We start from the raw sequence: 20,047 nt of genomic DNA on the forward strand, positions 1-20,047 counted from the left end.
TGTGGAGATGTTTGTAGCAATTATTGAAGAATAGATCTTTAAGATATACCAGGAAAAGTGTATGCAAGAGCATTGATTGATAGAATGATGGAAGTAACTGAATGCAGAAAAATTGAAGAGCAAGGGGACTTTAGTTTGTGTGGATCAGATTTTTGTGGTAAAGATGACTGGAAAAGTACTTAGTGAAAGGCAAGAAGATGTATTCAGCTTTTATGGATCTGGAGAAGGCATATGATAGTTGAACAGTATACTTTATGGGATTCATGAAGGATATAAGGAGTAGGGAAAGAACTGTTGGATGGTATGAATGCCTTCTATAGAGAAGCAAATGCATACGTTAGAGTGGATGAAGAGTTGGTGAAAATTTTGATATACATGTGGATGTGAGGCAAGGCTGTTTGATGTCGCCGTGGCTTTTAAAGATATATATGGATGGTATGATAAGCTAGATGAAAACAAAACTAGGGAAGATGGGTGAAGAGATGGGGTTTTGCGGTGAGATGTGGTGGCCAGTGATGAGCCTGTTTGTGGATGATACTGTGTTGCGTGCTGAGAGTGAAGAGTTGTAATTGTTTAGATGATGTAAATACAATAGAAACACACTGATGGTGTTTGAAAGGAAACAAAGTGAAAGTATAGATTTTGCAAAGCCCCATAAAGTGAGAGAAAAAAAGTGTACTAAATTGTGTTTCAAATATTGGGGAGAAAGACTCAAAGAGGCAATAGAAGGTAAGTATTTGGGAGCTATCTTGGGTAAGTTTGGTGATATGAAAGGAGAGATAAGGGAGAGAGAGCAGTACAGTGTAGAAAAGTTATTGGGTCCCTTAATAGAATAATGAGGGTAGAGGTGCAAGTTTGGAAGTGAAAAAATTATTAAGGTACAGCATAGTCCTCTTGACCCTTACCCATGCAGCCAAGACATGGACACAGGATGAGTCACAGAGATCAAGAATCCAGGCTGTGGAGATGAGTCATTTGAGAGGAGCATGTGATATGACTAGGTGGATTGGAGAAAGTAATGAGGGGATGTATGAGAGATATGGTATTGCAGGGAATGCATATTGTAGGGTAGATGAAGCGGATTACTTTGAGGTGGTTTAGGCATGTGGAAAAAATACAGTACGGATTTTAGAAGGAGAACTGTAGAATTGCATGATTGAAGGGGTTAGTATGAGAGGAAGACCTCTTGTGATAAGAGGAAATAGAGTGGAAGAGCACTGGAGGGAGAGAAATGGGTGAAGAATGTGTTGAATGGTGTATGAGAGAGAGAGAGAGAGAGAGAGAGAGAGACTTTTGGCCACCCCTTTTAAGTTCCCAGAGGGATTGTGTGTCCAGGATGTATAAAGATAGGTAGCAGACATTCTGTTTTGAATGAATCATTGTTCCAGCTGTGTGAAGTTGTCTTGCATGTATGTTGTTGAATTGGTGTCAAGGTTTTGTGACATGATAGTGATTTTGTCTTCATGTGAAAGGACCTTCATTTTGTAGTGGTCTAGAGGTGATGGGAGGAAGACATTGAAGAGGATTGGAGAAAGAACTGGTCCTTGGGGAACTCCATTCTATAATTTAAGGGTTTTGGTGATGAAGCCTTTGTAAGTGACCCTGCCATGGCAGCCAACTATGAAATTGGTCAACTACTCTATGCCCTTGTTATTTAGGATGATGACAAGTATTTTTGTGTGAGAATGTGTTAGGGGACAGAATTGAATGCTTTTTGCTGTCGGTTGCCACTACTACTGTGCATGGTGGGAGTATTTGGTTGGTTGCAGCCATATAGGATGTGTTTTGTGAGGTCATTGTATATGGCAGTGGTGATGATGGAATGTTTTGGTTCAAAGTATTGTTGTGTTGGTGAGAGTAGTTTGTTTTGTTTGATTCTGTTTTAGAACAGTTTTCACAGTTCGGATACTGAGAATAGAAATGTTATAAGGTAGTAGGAGGGGGAGTTGAGTGCTTTGGAGGGTTTTAAATTTGTTGTTGACAAGTTTCTAGATGTTAGGGATGTTGTGTAGCAAGGAGTGGTTGTAAATATCTGTAATTGCTTAGATTGGTAATGTTCCAGAGTTTTATGTGAAAGTTTTGAGATGTTGCCAGGGCCTGTAGCAGGAGAGTTCTTTTATGTTTTACCTGCCTTGCTTGTATCAGTAGGAGAGGTGTGAAGGGCAGTTGTTTCTGGTTGGATTTTGTGTAGGGTTTTTATGGTGTTATTGTTTGGGTGTGAGGTTTGTTTGTGGCTGATTTTTGAAGAGTGTCATGAGAATGTTTGGATGTTCACTGGGAGAGGGGTTTCACTGGAATGCTTCAGGAATGTGGACATAGGATTAAGCTGAATCACCTGGCAGGAATAAAGAGGAGATTTCTTGATTGGATAGATTATTTTTGTATTAGTGGAAGGGAGCAAGGATGCATGTCAAAGAAGCTTCAAAGTGATGTAGAGGTCCATTCTGGGACCATTGACCCTCCTTATATGTGAAAATGACTTGCCTGAAGGTACGGACTCCTATCTGAATAAGTTTCTGAGTGATGCAAAGGTCATGAGGGAAGTGATTTGCATGGAGTATTGCATCACCTCACAAGGAGACTATTGTCAGACTCCAAAGTTGATTTATTTCATGGTTGATGAAATTCAACCCAAGCAAACGTTGAATAATGAGAATAGGTCTCATTGAAAGAAAGCTTCAGTGTGATTATCATATAGCTGGCAATAAGTTGCTGGAATGTGTGTGTGAGGACTTAAGAATCGATCGACTTTGCCCCTAACCTGTTGCCAGCATTCCACTTTAGGAGAATACTTACTGTCCATTTGCAGATATTAGATTGCATTCATGTTCATGGATAAGGAATTATATAGAAAGCTAGGCAAATACTGAAGGCCTTTATTAGAATATTCTTTTCAAGTTTGGTCTCTGTAACTGAAGAAACATAAGAGCTAATGAAGGTTAAGAGATGAGTAACTAAAGATGGTACCAGAATTAAGGGAGCTGAGTGACAGGGAAAGGTTAGAAGCCTTATATTTTCCTACTTTTGAAGAGAGAAGAGTTATATATGGCCTATCACAGCCTGTAACGTTGAAACAGACTGATGATGTAGACAGTGAACAGCTCATTGAGGGATGTAGATTTAAAACAACCAAAGGATGAGATGTGAAATTAAGCCAGAAACTTGAGAGATATGTGAAAATGTACTCTTGCAGTATAAGGGTAGTGGATGAATGGAATGACATTGCTGAACACATATTTCATGCAGACAACATACATATATATAAGAAGTTGTATAGTAGTAGAAAACATTTAAGAAACATGGGCCTCTTGAATTTAAAACTCTCTTACCGTACAGTACAAATATGCATAGTAAATACACACAGACAGACACCAAGGGGATGGCCATTGGGTTACATTTGATTTGGAGATGTCTAGCCAAGAGTAACAGACTGAGGAAAGAGAGAGATATAACCATAAGGAACTGGCAAAAGGAAAAATGTGAGAGGTGTCAAATCAGGTTAGAGGGAGGCACAACTTCTAGCCCAAGGAGGCTAGAACTTATTAGTAGCAAGTGCCTTTAATTGTATGTTCAGTATACAAATGTAGACAGCCAGATGGCATATGGAAAGGAACTGGATTTCAAGGGCTACATACAAGATTGCAACGCTAACATCGTGGGCCCACAGTGGTGGAGACAAAACTCATAAATGATCTTGAGTCTTAAGTTAATCTGACTAGATGGATGTACATTAGCAAGGATGGACGGAGAAAACAAAGGAGGGGGTATTGACCCTCTTGATAAGAGATTCTATGAAATTTCAGGAAATATCAGTAAATGGTGTCTCTCATTGTAACCTCATCCTATTTTGAGAAGACTTCTTTGACATGCTTCCTTTGTTCCTTTCCATTGATATAATCATTTATCTGTTGAAGGAATCTCCCCTTTATTCCTGTCTTGTGATCCAGCTTCTTAATCAGCCTTCCATGCAGCACAGTGTCAGATGCTCTCTGGCAGCCCAGTCCACTTAGTCTTCTCTTTTTTTTTTTTAAAACAGAGCTCACTCTTTTGTAGAAATGTATGGTTTTTTTTTTCTTTCTTTTTTTATTAGACCTCCTTTCCCTTAAGCTTTGCTGTCTCTCATTTAGGTAATTTCTCCTCTGTTGAAAGTTACCTATTTGCTTTCTGATTTTCTTTTCCAGAACCTTACAGACCACACTCGTAAGGGAGACTGGTCTGTAATTCAGTGCCTCTTCCCAGTCTCCTAGACAGGTATGACATTTGCCCATTTCCACTCCCTTGGCACTTTGTTTTTCTTCAGTGACATCTTGAACAATATTTCAAGAGGTTTGTTTTATGTATCTGCACACACCTTCAGCACATAGTGTGGAATTTCACCAGGACCATGAGCCTTATATGGGCCAAAATTTGTGCTTTCCAAAATCTCCTGGTGCTGGGGTTATGGTACTCTCCATTGTAAAATCACTTATGAACTTTTCATTTAGTTTTTTATTTACCATTACATTATCAACAAATATCTGTGAATCCTTAAGTTACTCATCAATTGACAAATTACTTCTGATGAATTTATGGAATAGTTTTGGATTTTCTCCTTGCTTCTGTGTAATGTTCTTTTCAAGTTTCTTTGTGCCTTTTCTTTTATCCTATTATGCTTGTTTTTTGTTTTCTTGCACCTTACAAATGCTGGCTGAGGGGAGTCCTACCTATATCTTCATCACAGCACATCTTGAAGCTGCTTTGCCTTTTGACATCTTTTATTAAACCATTTCTTTCTCTGTTAATCTTCATCACAGCACATCTTGAAGCTGCTTAGCTTTTTGACAACTTATATTAGAACATTTCTTTCAGTGTTCATCTTTCCCCAGTGTTTAAGGCTAGAGGGGCCCATGTTCCTGCTCTATAATGTACTTGTAAACTTCATAAAACCTTACACCATAATACCTGGGTTCATGAACTCCGTTTCCTAATTAGGCTGCCATTGAAATTTTTAAGTTTCCATGATTTTTTTTCTTTATTCGTGTTTCATCTCTGTATAATTAGTTATTTGTAATTATGTAACTAATGGTAATGTACGGGGAGGGAGTTTTATGCTTGTGGGGCCCTGTCTTTTGAGCTTTCTTTACTATCAAATTTTTTTAAAAGCCATGTATAATGTACACACTTACTGGTAACTTATTCAGCCTGTTCCATTTTTCCATCATTCTTGTACTGTACATGTACTTCAAAATGAATCTTGAGAAAAAAATTAGGCAATTACTGTTTATTTTTTTTGAGCAAATCATGCCCAAATCAAGGTCACGTTAGGTGAAAGAAAAAGATAAAAGGAAATAGAAATCAAAGGGCTTGCAGGTGTTTGTGGACTTGACATTTAAAGGGAGAAAGGTTGTTTGAAGAAGGAAATACAAAAGAAGGAAGAGAATTCCAGATTAGCTATTTGAGAGAAGAAGGAGGTATCTTAACAGACTATCCATAAGTGGCCAGTCTTCTCTCAGAAACTGTGGGAAGCCTCAGCCAAACTATGAGTCCAGTCCTCAGGGTTAGGACACATGCAGACTCCTTATGAGAAGAGAAGAAAAAGCAGCAAAATGGTGTCATATGGAGAAGGAAAGTTGAAGAGATGTAATCCCAGAAGAGATAATGGGATAGAAAGCTCTTGATTCCACTCATGTTAACAGAAAGGTGGAGGATAAACCACCCCAGATGTTGATTTGTAGTGTTTTGAAATTGAACAGGGGGAAGCAAATGATTTCTAGAGAGAGATTTAGGAAGAAATTGCATTTTACTTTTCTTAGATATTACAAGGTAATGGCTTTTTCACCACAAAATGCTTCACAGGTCCAAATTGAGACAGGAAATATGATCAGTGTTAAAAAGAGAATTAGTATGAAAGGGAGGAGGGGATGAAAAGTGAGTTGAAGTATTTAAAGTGGAATCATCAGCATGATAGTGAATAGAATTAGAAGTAGAGGATCATTATTGAGAGAAAAAAAGATTAGGCAATGGGACAAAACATTAAAGGACACCAGTGATAGATGGGGGAAGTCACTCCATGAACAACTACAGCAGTAGAATGGCCATAGAGGAAACTGTGCATTAGAGAAGAACAAGAAGTAGTGAAACCAAAGGAATGGGGTATAGAAAGCTAAAACTTATTCCAACTTATTTGGAGTTGTTGAGGGCTAAGAAAAAAGTTTAACCAACATGGCTGTGAGAGGAGGACCAAAGGTGAGTTACATGGGAGAGAAGGTCATCAGTACTTAGCACAGAAAAATTCATAATGGTGATCTGTAAGACGGTGATGGGATTCTCAGTGTTTTACAAAGTGAGAGAAAAGGAGTTTCAAAGATTTTGGAGATAGCAAAAGTGAGAGCAGTAGGATGATAGGAGGGTTAGAGGTCTCCCTCCATAGAGATGGGTTGCACCAAGGCATGGTGCAGAGCAGAAGGAAAGGTCTTGGTATTTTAGAGGGAGACAAAATAGGCAAGCATGGATTTGCAGAACAAAACCTATTATTTGCTTATGATGGAAATATTTTGTGTCTGGCAATATGGTAATGTCTTAGAAGTCAGCTAGCATGATTTATTTCAGTTTTTGCTTGCTGTACTTAAGTGAAACTTGCATTATTTCTGTTCCTGGAGTTATTTTTCCTCTACATGTAACTAACCATAGGTCCTAATGAGTTATCCCAAGAAGAAAATGCCATAGAAGCAAGAAATTGTGCTACAAAGGAGAGGTTAATCATCCAGACACTATTTTTTCCCTTTAATGTCATTCATCGCCGTAAGAAGACCAGTTAGGCAACTGATAACCTGATGAAGTGTAAGGTGATGGAAAACCCATTCATATCAGCTTCTTAGTTACCCTCCTGGTTAACCAGACCCAGCTCTTTGGGGAAGGATGATGATAAAAGGAAGCTCAAACAAGTATCTGGAAGGTAGACTTGGCCCTGCCAGTATTTCCTGAAATCTCATTTGTAGATATTTTCTTGCTTCCAAACAATAATGTGAGCCTTTCTTCCTGGGGCAACTTCCTAGAGCCTATGGTTAGGTGCTGGTAAAGAACTTCAGCTGGAACAGAGATAATGAAAGTAATAGTAAACAAAGGCAGTAACCAAAAGTTGCATCTCTCCACTTTCAGTACCACAGGGTAACTGAGGCAGCAGTTCTTGTCAGTCAACTTGTTGATATAACTAGACTGCTAGATTTATGATACTCCCACCATAAGCAACTAATAAGCCTATGGTTAGGTGCTGGTAAAGAACTTCAGCTGGAACAGAGATAATGAAAGTAATAGTAAACAAAGGCAGTAACCAAAAGTTGCATCTCTCCACTTTCAGTACCACAGGGTAACTGAGGCAGCAGTTCTTGTCAGTCAACTTGTTGATATAACTAGACTGCTAGATTTATGATACTCCCACCATAAGCAACTAATAAGCCTATGGTTAGGTGCTGGTAAAGAACTTCAGCTGGAACAGAGATAATGAAAGTAATAGTAAACAAAGGCAGTAACCAAAAGTTGCATCTCTCCACTTTCAGTACCACAGGGTAACTGAGGCAGCAGTTCTTGTCAGTCAACTTGTTGATATAACTAGACTGCTAGATTTATGATACTCCCACCATAAGCAACTAATAAGCCTATGGTTAGGTGCTGGTAAAGAACTTCAGCTGGAACAGAGATAATGAAAGTAATAGTAAACAAAGGCAGTAACCAAAAGTTGCATCTCTCCACTTTCAGTACCACAGGGTAACTGAGGCAGCAGTTCTTGTCAGTCAACTTGTTGATATAACTAGACTGCTAGATTTATGATACTCCCACCATAAGCAACTAATAAGCGGCCCCCCCCCCTCCCCAGGTTAGTGAGGGAGTGCCAGAAACAAATGAAGGAAGCCCACATCCGCTCACATCCATTCTTTAGCTGTCATGTAATGCACTGAAACCATGGCTCCCAATCCACAACCAGGCCCCTACTGACCTTTCCATGGTTTACCTTGGACACTTCACATGCCCAGGCTCAGTCCTTTGAAAGCAAGTTGACCTCAGTATACCACATTGTTCCAGTTCACTCTATCCCATACACTCTGTTCACCCTCTTGCATGTTCAGGCCCTCACTGCTCAAAATATTTTTCACTCCATCCTGCCATCTCTAATTTGGTCTCTATTCTCCTTGTTGCCTTTACATCTGACATGCATCTTTTTTGTCAACTTCTTTTTTTTTTTTTTTTTTTTTTTTTTTTTTTTTCATTCTATCCATATGTCCAAATTATTTCAGCACACACACTGCTCTCTCAACCACACTTTTTATCATCACACATCTCCCTTACCCTTTCATTACTTAAACTATCTCACACCACAGATTGTCCTTAAACATATCATTTCCAATATATCCACCAACCTCCGTGCAGCCTTATCTGTACCCCATACCTCGCATCCATATGCTATTGCTGGGACTACTATTCCTTCAAATATACCCATTTTTGCCCTCCTAGATAACATTCTCTCTCTTCACACATTCTTCAGCACTCTCAGAACCCTCAGCCTCTCCCCCACCGTATGACTCACTTCTGCTTCCATAGTTCCACTCGCTGCCATGTCCACTCCCAGGTATCTAAAACTCTTCACTGCCTCCAATTTTTCTTCATTCAAACTCACACCCCTTCCAGCCTCTCCCTCAGTCCTGCTAAATGTAATAACCATGCATTTATACATATTCATTCTTAACTTTCTCCTTTCACATACACTTTCAGACTTAGTCATCAACTAATGCAGTTTCTCACTCAAATGTACCACCTGTGCTATATCATCAGCAAACAACATTTGACTCACTGCTCAGGCCTTCTCATCCCCACAGACTGCATATTCACCCCTCTCTCCAAGGCTTTCGTATTTACATCCCTCATATACCCATCTATTAAACTGAATAACCATGGTGACTTCACACACTTCTGCTGCAAACCAGCCTTCACTTGGAACCATTCCCTCTCCTTTCTTCCAACTTGTACACAAGCTTTACAACCCTGATAAAAACTGTATGTTCTTAAGACTTTCCACAAAGCATCTCTGTTTACCCTATCATCTGCTTTCTCCAGATCAATAAATGCCACATACAAGTCCATCTGTTTTTCTAAGTATTTCTCACGTTCTTTGAAGCAAACATCTGATCAACAAATTCTCTGCCTATTCTGAAACCACATTTCTCCAGAATCTGATGCTCTGTGCATGCTTTCACCCCCTTTCAGTCAACCCTCCCATACAGGTACCATATAAACTTACATCTCTGTAGTTTGAACTCTCACCTTTATCCCTCCCTTTTTTTTTTTTTTTTTAATACAGTGGCACTATACATGCATTCTGCCAATTCTCAGGCAGCTCATCATGATCCATACATACATTGAAAATACTTACCAACCAGTCAACAACACAAGTCACTTCCATTCTTAATAAACTCAACTGCATTACCATCCACCACAGCCTTCTTGCCATATTTCATCCTTTGCAAGGCTTTTACCACCTGTTCTCTCAAATAAATCACCATATGACTCACTCTGCATGCCACCTGGACCCAAACTCCCTACACCTGCCACTGTATCATCAAACATATTTCACAGTCCTTCAAAATACTCGCTTCATCTCCTCACTTCATCACTACCTGTTATCACTTCCCCTTTTCCCCCCTTCACCAAGGTTCCCACTTGTTCTCTTGTCTTTCAGATATTTATCTCCTTGTAGAACACCTTGTTCTCCCTTAAGTTTATTGATACTCGCTCACCCCAAATCTCATTTGCCCTCTTTTTCAGCCCATGCACCTTCCTCTTGACTTCCTACCACTTTCTCGTATACATCCCCCAGTCATTTGCACTCCTTCCCCATAAGTACTGCCCAAACACCTCTCTTTTCTCTTTCATTAGTAACTTTACTTTTTCTTTGTGCCACTCACTACCCTTTTGAATTTGCCCCTCTCCCACATTTTGCATTTCATGTGTATCTCTTACACATACCATCACTGATTCCCTAAATACCTCCCATTCCTTAACCACTCCCTTTGCTTCATTTGCTGTCACCTTTTGCCATTCTTCACTTAATCTTAATCTTTCCTTGTATTTTTTCACACGTCTCCTTTCTAAGCTTATTTACTGCCACCATTCTCTTCTCACTGTTTACTTTTTTTCGAAAACCTCTACAAATCTCCACCCTTTGCTTCCACAAGTTTGTGATCTGATGTCCCACTGGCTGCCCATCTCAACAAATTTACATACAAAGTCTTTTTTTTTTTTTTTACCCTCCTGTCAATTGAAATGTAATCCAGCAATGCATGCTGACTGTCTTACTGACATACATGTACTTGCGTATGTCCACTTTAAACATGGTATTCCCAATTACTGGTCCTTTTTCAGCACACAACTCAACAAGCTGTTTACAGTTTCCTTTCATGATACTGATAATACCCATTCATCCCAATTATACCCTCAACTGCATTTAAATCACTCATCACAAATTCCAGGTCTCTCTACATCAAAACTGCTGACACACTCACTCAGCTGCTCCAAAAACACTTGCTTTTCATAATCTTTCTTCTTATGGCTTGATGCAGAACCCTTAATGATAATTCCTCTCTTGCCATCCATTTTCAGTTTTACCTACATGAATCTTAGGTATTTTTACTCTGACACTTCCACAACTCCTGCTTCAAGGAGTAGTGCTACTCCTTCCTTACCTCCCATCCTTTCACCATCCTGATTTTACTCCTAATTTCCCAAAACATTCTTTTCCTTTACCTTTGAGCTTTATTTCACTTGGAGTCAGAACAGCCACATATCCTCAAACCTTCTACCTTTCTCTCCTCTCTCCTCATATTGGTTACATCTACACATATTTAGACACCCCAGCCTGAGCTTTTGAGAAGGATAAGTACTCCCTGTGTGGCTCCTCCTTCTGTTCTTTCTTTTAGAAATTGAAATACAAGAAGGGGAGGGGGGTTCCCAGCCCCCACTCCCACCCACTTTATTAGCCATCTTTGACACACAGGGATTACGGAGGTACACTTCTTTCTCCCCCTACTCTAAGGATTTTTTTTTGCAAATTGAACCTGATGCATTGGTAAATGTTGATTTTTTTAGAGATTACTTTTTTTAAGTTTCTTGCTTGATTTCATGTTATGTCCTCTGATTTTTGGATGAATGATTTTTGTGCTGCTCCAACTTTTGAATAATTTTTGACCATCTGTGTCAGGTCAGGTTTAGAAATTTAAAGGTTATGATTACATCACTGCTTTCTCTTCTCTCTTCCATGATGGGCAAATTTGGTGTTTCTAGCCTTTCCCTATCACTCTTCACAGTTACTTCTGTTGCTGGGTATATGAGGGATGTGCTGTATAGGGAGGGATTTTTACATTACTAGGGCATCATATCTTAAACATTCTCTTCGATCATACATCTTGAATTTATGTTGATGTTGATGTTGGTTGTTCTGTCTTTGCTTGTATCAAAGAACTGTTCACACTCCATGTCATTGATCTGGTTTAGAAACTTTAAGAATTGTGATCAGGTTACCACTTACTCTTGTGCAAATTTAAAGCCTTTACCCTTTCACCATAACTCGCTTCACTTACAGCTCCCACATTCTCTGTTGCTCTCCTCTGGGTGTTTTGTATTAGTGCTTTGTGCTTTAAGTGGGTGAACAGATTTGTTACACATGTTCTAGTATTGGCCATATGTAGGATATGAACTACTTGCTAAGTATTTCCTCATCCATATTCTTTAAAGGTATTGTAATATTTATCAAAAAACAGTTTTCTCCTTAAGTATTCTTCTGATGTGGGACTTGGATGAAAGGTTAGGGATATTGACTCCCAAGTCCTTAAACACAGAATCCTGAATCATATTTGTTGCTTGATAATAATCACATAGAGGTATTCTTTCACTCTCCCATTCTCATTACCATACATTTGCTTGAGTTGAATTTCATCACCCATGCACCACACAAATTTGGAGTCAGTCTTTCTTGGTTCCCTTATGAATATATGCAATCCTGTTTGCTTGTCTCTTCCTTCAGACATTTCCATCATATGCAAACGTATATATAGTCAGGTAGGAGTCATTTCTTTCAGGCAGGAAATCATTAACATAGCTTACAAAAAGTAAGGTCCTAAAAGAGAATCCTTGGACACTCCACTGATGACCTCTTCCCCTTTGAAGTATTCTTTGTTCCCATCCACAAAGATTGTCTTTTATCCATTGGAAGTGTCTCCCCTTTATCCCTGCTTGGTACTATATTCTTGTTTCATCAGCCTCCCTTTGGTATAATGTCAGATTATTTCTGGCAATCAAGAAAAAAAGTTGTGCCCTGGCCTAACCTTTTTTCTAAGACATATCTTATTGTTAAGGCAGATCTTACTGTCATAGAAATCCAAGAGGTTAGTTACATAAGACCTTCTCTTCATAAAATCTTGTTGCCCCTCACTTGGGTAATTTCTTTTCTGTGGAAAGTCATCCATTTGCTTTCTGATGAACTTGTACAATACCTTTCAGACCACTCTAATCAAGGAGAATTGTCTTTTGTTCAGTGCCCCTACCCAGTCCCCTTTCTGAGAGATGGGTATGGTGTTTGCACTTTACTTCTCCCTTTGCACTTAGCCTTTTTCCAGTGACATTTTGAACAGTATTTCAAGAGGGACATATCCGCACATGTGGTGCAATTTCATCAGGACCATGAACATTGATAAGCTCACTAACCCTTAGAAATTTTAGATGTTTGTTACATATAACCTCCTTTCCCTAAAACCATGCTGTCTCCTCCTTAGGTAATTTCTCCTCTGTTGAAAGTTATGTGTTTGCTAACAGTCTTTTCCAGAACCTCACAGACTACCATTGTCAGAAAGGCAGGTCTTAAGATCAGTGTCTGTTCCTGATGTGTATGTTTGTAGTTACCTCTTCGTACTGTACAGGGAAGGAGTTTTACACTCTTGGGACCCCATTTCTTAAAACATTCTCCACTATCATACAACTGCTGAAATTTATGTAGGTTGTCTGCTGAACCTTGTCCTCATTCATTCTGTTCCATTCATTCACCACTTTTATTCTATAAAAGTATTTCTTTACTTCCTTTTTACAAGTTGTTTACTTGATTTTGTATTATATCTTCTCAAAGATGGATCACTCTACATTGTTGATTTGTTTTAAAAATGAAGGTCAGCCCTTCACTCCTCTGTCTTCCTAGGTCGACAAATTTAAAGCCTTAAGCCTTTCCGTGTAACACAGTTCTCATAATTCTGGTAGTCTTTGTTGCCCTTATCTGGACCTTCTTCATTAGCTCTTTGAGCTTCTTTAAGGGCAGTGACCTTATATAGGGTATGAATAGCTTGGTAAATATTTCCCTAATTCGTATACTTGAAGGCTATTCTAGTATTTGCCAGTAGACATCTCGTCTCTTTAACTGTTCACCTGTTATTGGAATCTGTCGACATATTAGGAACAGTGTTGACTCCCAAGTTTTTCTCAAACACAATCTTGAAGCTTACTACTAATTGGATAATAGCCCTATTGAAGCCTTCTCTAACTTTGTCCCATCATTATTTGCATATGTTCAGGTGGAATATCGTCAACCATGTACAGTATCAGACCAGCTTTGGAGTTTGTTTAGGTTCCCATGTTAGCTGGTGTAATTTTTCTCATTTTTCACTTCCCTAATGACTTTTGCATCATTTGTAAACATATTTGGGTATGAGTCCATACCTTCAGATGGGTAATTTACATAAATCAAGAGGAGTAGAGGTACCAGAACAGAACACTGTGGTGCTCTGGTGTTCATCTAACGTGCATTCTCTGTTCCCTTTCATTGAGATAATCTGTCCATTGAAGGAATCCTCCTCCTCCCATATTCCTGCTTGGTGATGCTGCTTCTCAGTCAGCCTCTCATGCAGTACAACATCAAATGTTTTTGGCAGTTCATATTACAAACAGTCCACTGAACCTTCTCATTTATCTAAGACAGAGCTTACTGTCTGGTAGAAATCTAAGAGGTTTGTAACACATGTCCTCTATTCTTTTCCAGAACCTTACAGCCACACTTGTCAATAAGACCAGTATGTAGTTCATTGCCTTTTTGTAGTTTTCTTTCTTTTGAATAGGTATGATGTTTGCCCTTTTCCATTCCCCTGGCACACAGCCTCTCTTCAGCAGTGTCTTGAACATTATTTCATATCTTTAGCACATTTGGTGAAATTTCATCAGAGTCACAAACCTTGTATGGGTCAAGACCTTTAAGTGTTCAGTTAATGTCTTTAGTAGATGTCCGATTGTTTTCTAAAAAATTCTCCCCATTCTATATCAGTGTTGTTTGGGCAGTATTACCTCTCTTGAAAATGCTTTGAACTTGTTCAGTTCCTCACATATCATTAAGTTATCCTCAATGATCCTACCCTATGAGTCCCTTTGTCTCATTAGCTGCTCTGTTACTGACAACTGACTCCTGATAGATTTATGGAAGAGTTTCAGACTTTATTCTGCTTTGTCCACAATATTCATTGCAAAGTTTACTTTTCCCTCTTTTTTTTTATCCCCATATTTTTGTTGTTTGTGTTCTTGTACCTTCAAATGTTGGCTGTTTGGAATACTGTCTGTATCCACCACTGTACGTCTTTTATTAAACTATTTTTTCCTCATTATTACCATTCCATCTTTATTTGAGACCAAAGGTTAGGGACAACACTAACTCACAAGTTTTTCTCCCACACACAGAATTTCGAAGTTTATTTCCTGCTAGATGATAATCATACCGAGGCCTTTTTTCACTTTGTCACTTCTTTATAAGTGCACATTTACTTCGGTTGAATTTCGTCATCCATGTATCATACTAACTTTGGATTGTATGTAGTTCCCCTTGTAGGCTGATGAAGAACTCCTCACTTTTCACTTCCCTTGTGACTTTTACATCATCTGCAAATATGTTCAAATAGATTCCATACCTTCATGCAAATCATTCACATATATCAAGAAGAGTAATGTCCTAAAATAGAACTCAGGGCACTCCAGTGACCTCCACCCATTCGGAGAAGGCTGCTCTAATATGCATCTTTTGTTCCTTTCCATTAAGATAATCTTCTGTTCATCTGAGGGGTACCCTGCTATTCCAGCTTGTTTATTAGCCTCCCAAGCAGTGCTTTGTCTAATGCTTTCGATTTTCAAGATATAAACAATTTACCCAGCCTTCCCTTTTTTCTAAGAGAGAGAGAGAGTGTGTGTGTGTGTGGTGTGTGTGTATGTGTATATTGGTTTCTGGTGGCACATTGCACTATCATTTCAGTTTGTCAGTTTTGTGACAGTTTTGTTTGTGCAGTTATTATGATAATGTTGTGAATAAATTGTACAAAGTGGAGGGTTACAATTTTGTCCACTTTTGCTGAGTCACTTGAGATATATTTGTTAAATAACATTTAAGGAGAGGTAATCTGGAAATTTTCAACCTACCATGGAAAGTAATCGGCATATTAGTTTGAAGAATGAATAATCCTCTACGTTTACAAGCTTTATGTAGTGAGAGCTGAGGTTTTGATTTCTTAATTTTAGCAAGATTTAGACATGCATGATTGGCTTTAATTTCACTAGCAGTGGCTAGTGTTGGGTATGTTATCAAGGTTTTGAGATACTTATTGGTTATACTTTTTTTTTTTTTTTCTACAGATGAAGTGATCTTACCATGGGAGCATTTCTGGATAAGCCGAAAACAGACAAACACAACGAACATGGTGTTGGGAATGGCCTACGATATGGACTTGCAAGCATGCAGGGATGGCGTATTGAAATGGAGGATGCGCATTCTGCTGTAGCAAACTTACCTGGAATGCTCAAGGTGAGACAAACCTGTGCAGTCCTCTTTAAAGGATTGCAAGAACTCTTAAATCTATTCGTCTCAGTATGGCAAAATATTTTGTGCTAAGCTGGGTTTTTGGTGTTCATGCAGAAATTATGGTTACTACACATTTGTTTAAATGAAATTTCTTTGATGGTAATAGATCAAGTGATTTCATTTCATCACTCTACATATGTTCCATCATCTGATAACCTATTTTTTCTGCCATGTTTCTTAAACAATGGTGCATGATAGCCAGGTGGTATTTATATTATTGGTTTGAACCTTGAACCTGTAAGTTTTATTATGTTGGGCAAATGGAGCAAGCTTTTTTCCCTGGCAAAAACCATTCTAATTTGTCAGCTTTGTTTGAGGTTACACATTGTTAAGTGTATGAAGGTATTTACTAGAATCATTGTTTTTTACCCAGAATGATATTAAGTAACTTTAGGGGAATTGGAGCAGGCTTTTATCATGGCTGAGGCTACTGCTCAGGTATTCCTAGATCATACAGCTTCCCTCTCCCTTCCCTTCTCCCTTCTTCTTTTGAGAGAAGTTTCCTAGATGTTTTGGGTGATTTTTCTTGTTCTGCAGTTGAAATGGGCATTGCTTCAATACTTATCTTCTTATTAGGAGGTTATCTGTAGATGTAGAAGTCTTCCTTAGGCAACCAGAGTTAGGTTATGGTGATGGGATGTGGGATGAAGTTGTTTAGAGAGGCAACTAGCTGCCTGATCATCTGTTCTGAATGCCCAGTGTGCCTAGAAATCTCACATGAATCCTCCTTATCTTGCTCCCAGGCAAAAATCTGGGCTTTCTCCATCTAGGTGGAAGAAATACAGCACCTAGAAACGAAATACCAAAAATGAGGTGGCACCCAGGAAGAGTAAAGAACGAACATCCCCCCAAGGGTATCCTGAGGTACACTGAAGCAGGTTGCTGGTGTTCATACCATTAGAAACACTAGCCTTAGCAACCAGATGTATGATGATTTCACCCTGATTTATACCCATAGTAAACCTCAGCCATGTATATCCTTTTAAAACAGGGGGCAGATAAGGTTTTGTGTGTACACTGTAAATGAAAACTACTTGCATATCCAGATTGGTCAGAAAATACATTTCTGGGTTGCATAATGTTATGCTACAACTCTGATGTACTTTTTTTGAACTTTTTTTTCTAAATAATGTACTGTATTCTTTAGAAAATAGAGGTAAATAGATTTTCACCAGTTCATTAAGCTATGTATGAAAATGTACATTTCTTGTTTTTCATTTCAGGATTGGGCATTCTTTGCAGTGTTTGATGGCCATGCTGGTGCCAAAATATCCGCCCATTGTTCCGAACATCTCTTGAGTTCCATAACGTCTGGAGAGGAATTTCAAGTAAGACATTTTTACTCTCATACTTAAATCCTTTTTAAATCACATGCATTCATTCTCCCACTCAACCATTCACTCACTCACTCAATCACTTGGTTAAAAGACCCAACACTTGCCCCCACTCACTCACTGTGACTTTGAAGGTTATATAAGTAAAGATAAGAAAGTTTGAAGAGGTATGAGAGACTTGGAAGCTAGAACCTTCATGTTTTCCTTGATGAAAAGCTGTAGGAAAATAGAAAACAAGTGGAGGATGAAATTGGAAAGTAGAAAACAGCTTAGGGCATGAAGAGAGAGAAACTTTTTGCAGTCTTTCAGAAACAGAATGGTTCTGTGGAGGAATCTGACTGTAAAATCAAAGATATAGAAAAAACTTTTTGCATGGGTGTCTTTCAGGGAAAGCACATCATAGATCAGGTAATTATAATGCCCATTACATTTGGAACAAAGAATATTGAATGAAATAAGGGACAGCAACTAAGAGAGAAGTCTGGGGTTGAGGAGGAAAGGCAGAGTAGAAACTGAAACTGAAAAGGGATATGGGAGTACTGAAATAGGACAGATTGATATTTTGAGTGTAGCTATACTGGGCAGTGTACTGTCAGATGGAACAATTAGAAATTTATGGAACTTTAGACAATAATTAAGACTGCATATTATTCAGGGTAGATACTTGAAGAAAATGTAATTATTTAAGAGCAAAAGAGGTGGATGTATCACAACTGGTGGAGTTAGATAACAATTAGGCTATGCCATTGCAGAGAGAGTATAGAGTTGATAGATGTAAGTCAATAAGTGATTTTTAGGCTGGGAGAGTGCTACTTTTAGTGAAAGAGGAAATAGAGAACATCAAAAAACCGGTTAAGTGTATGTAATTGCTAAATGTAACTCTCACAATAAAAGAAGCTCTTGATAGATTTATGCAAGATATAAGGGAACAAGCAATGAGAATTACTCTTTATCTGTAGATGTGTAGCCATGAGGTACTTAACTCAAGACTCGTTTGCTTTGGCCCCCTCTTGATGGAAGTTCTTGGAGGGAAAGGGCATCCAAGATAGATTGGTGCAGAAATGCCACTAGGAAAAGGAAACATGAGAATCATGAGTGTTTTCACATAATACATGTTCAGAGTGTGCGAGTGAGTAGGAAAATCGATACAGCTAAGGTTATATATACAGAACCAGAGGAAATATGGAATAGGGTCATGTAATCTTGTAATTAGTGAGAGGCAAGGTTGGCACAAGGATTTGCATGACTCACTCTCTACCTGACCTTGACCTGACATCTCAGGAATGACCTCACATGGTAAAACCAGACACAAGGTTTACGTACTTAATGCAATGTAAACTCATAAACAGTAGATAAAACTTTTTACAGTAATACAATATAGATTTATGGACAGTTGATAAAACTTTTTACAATTTTCTTTATAATGAATGGATCTTATTTGTACATGCCTTGACTGATATTCAGTACATTATCATCATGGTCTTTATTTATGCTCGATTCTACTATATTTCTGTGAAATATGATATGGAAATATGATAATAGAGGGAACAAATCACATTGACATTTGGGAGCTCCTGAGTGCCATAAGCACATATCTGTTCCCCCTTGAGGGTTATGGTGTATGTAGGACTGCTATATTTGTTTCCTAGATGTAACTAGAGGCATTTAGTGGTGTACACTTTTTCTCCAACTCACTGCCCCATCTGGTCACATGTGGCACCACATTAAGTGTTTAAAGTGTGGAATGGCTTGGCTGTGCTAGATAGTTGCCTCCCTCATCTGGCCCAGTTTGATTTGGTGTATTATTTTCACATTGTTATCCCTGAGGTTGGAGAACAAAGAATATTGCCCATGGAACTCCTTCATGCCATAGAAGGCAACTAAGAGGGCTGGAAGCAAGGTGCAGAAAATCCTACCCTCCCATACATATTACTTAACAGAAGAAAAATAGCAAACACATATGAAAAAAGATATAATTCCCCATTGTAGGATTTTTCTAATACTTTCATATATTCACTGAAGTCCCTTTTTTCTCGGACTTTGTAACAAAGAAAAAGTTTGTGTTATCCATGGCATTTGTACTCTGGCAAGTTGTTTACAACTTCCACATTTTATTAAATGCTAATGAAAACAAAGTAGTATCTGGTAACTCATATTTTATAGTAGTAAACCGAGCTCTATGGTACTTGGCAAGATGATAACCTTATTTGTACTTTCTTACAAAGATGCATCTCTTGCAATGCAGATTGAAAGATCTCTATGTTGTCAAGTGGATTCTAAATTTTTTAAATCTTTCAAATTTTTGTACTGTCTTCTGTCATATTTCATTTGTAGATTCACTAATTTGGACTTGCACTGAATGAGACAATGCCATTCTATCACTGCTTATGTGTACAAGTAAGACTACCTTTCTAGATGAACGGTTATTCACTCAGTGTTTGCTTCTTGGACCATTACAGTAAGCAATTTGGAGAGCTGTCTTATTGATTAAAGAATCAACAGGACTTCAAATATCTTGTGACTAGACTCCTGATGCTGGTCAGATTCCTACTCTTTTGTTGCTAAACTCACAGCCTCTATTTTCAGTCCTGCAGACCCACTTCATATCCCACCAACCTGACTGTCGACCTCTTTAATCGTATGTGACAAATTATATGACTCCCAATGAACTAATTTTATCCAGTGAAACCCGATGATTAAACCCATTACCTGTGGTGGTTAAATTCAAGTCCAATGAGTAACCCAGTCAAGGGTCATTATTGTTGTCCCAGCCACCCTGACTACTATACTAATTCTCGTGGGATCTAACCCC

General features: G+C 38.5%; 1 protein-coding gene across 25 annotated transcripts in view; it reads left to right on the plus strand.

Moving 5' to 3' along the window:
* Nucleotides 1-20,047, plus strand: part of alph (protein phosphatase alphabet) — a 217,465-nt gene that overhangs the window by 140,327 nt on the left and 57,091 nt on the right. For 22 of the 25 annotated variants that reach the window (XM_071694620.1, XM_071694609.1, XM_071694628.1 and 19 more), the window contains 2 exons: nt 15,676-15,844; nt 17,125-17,229. In XM_071694620.1, coding sequence (XP_071550721.1) covers nt 15,692-15,844; nt 17,125-17,229 — 258 coding nt within the window. In that variant the 5' untranslated portion in view covers nt 15,676-15,691. Of the gene's footprint in view, nt 1-4,181; nt 4,252-15,675; nt 15,845-17,124; nt 17,230-20,047 lie in introns of all 25 variants that reach the window. The other 3 variants (XM_071694618.1, XM_071694617.1, XM_071694619.1) reach the window with 1 other exon arrangement.

The sequence above is a fragment of the Panulirus ornatus genome, chromosome 57 (assembly GCF_036320965.1).
Source record: "Panulirus ornatus isolate Po-2019 chromosome 57, ASM3632096v1, whole genome shotgun sequence".
Classification (NCBI taxonomy): Eukaryota; Metazoa; Arthropoda; class Malacostraca; order Decapoda; family Palinuridae; genus Panulirus; species Panulirus ornatus.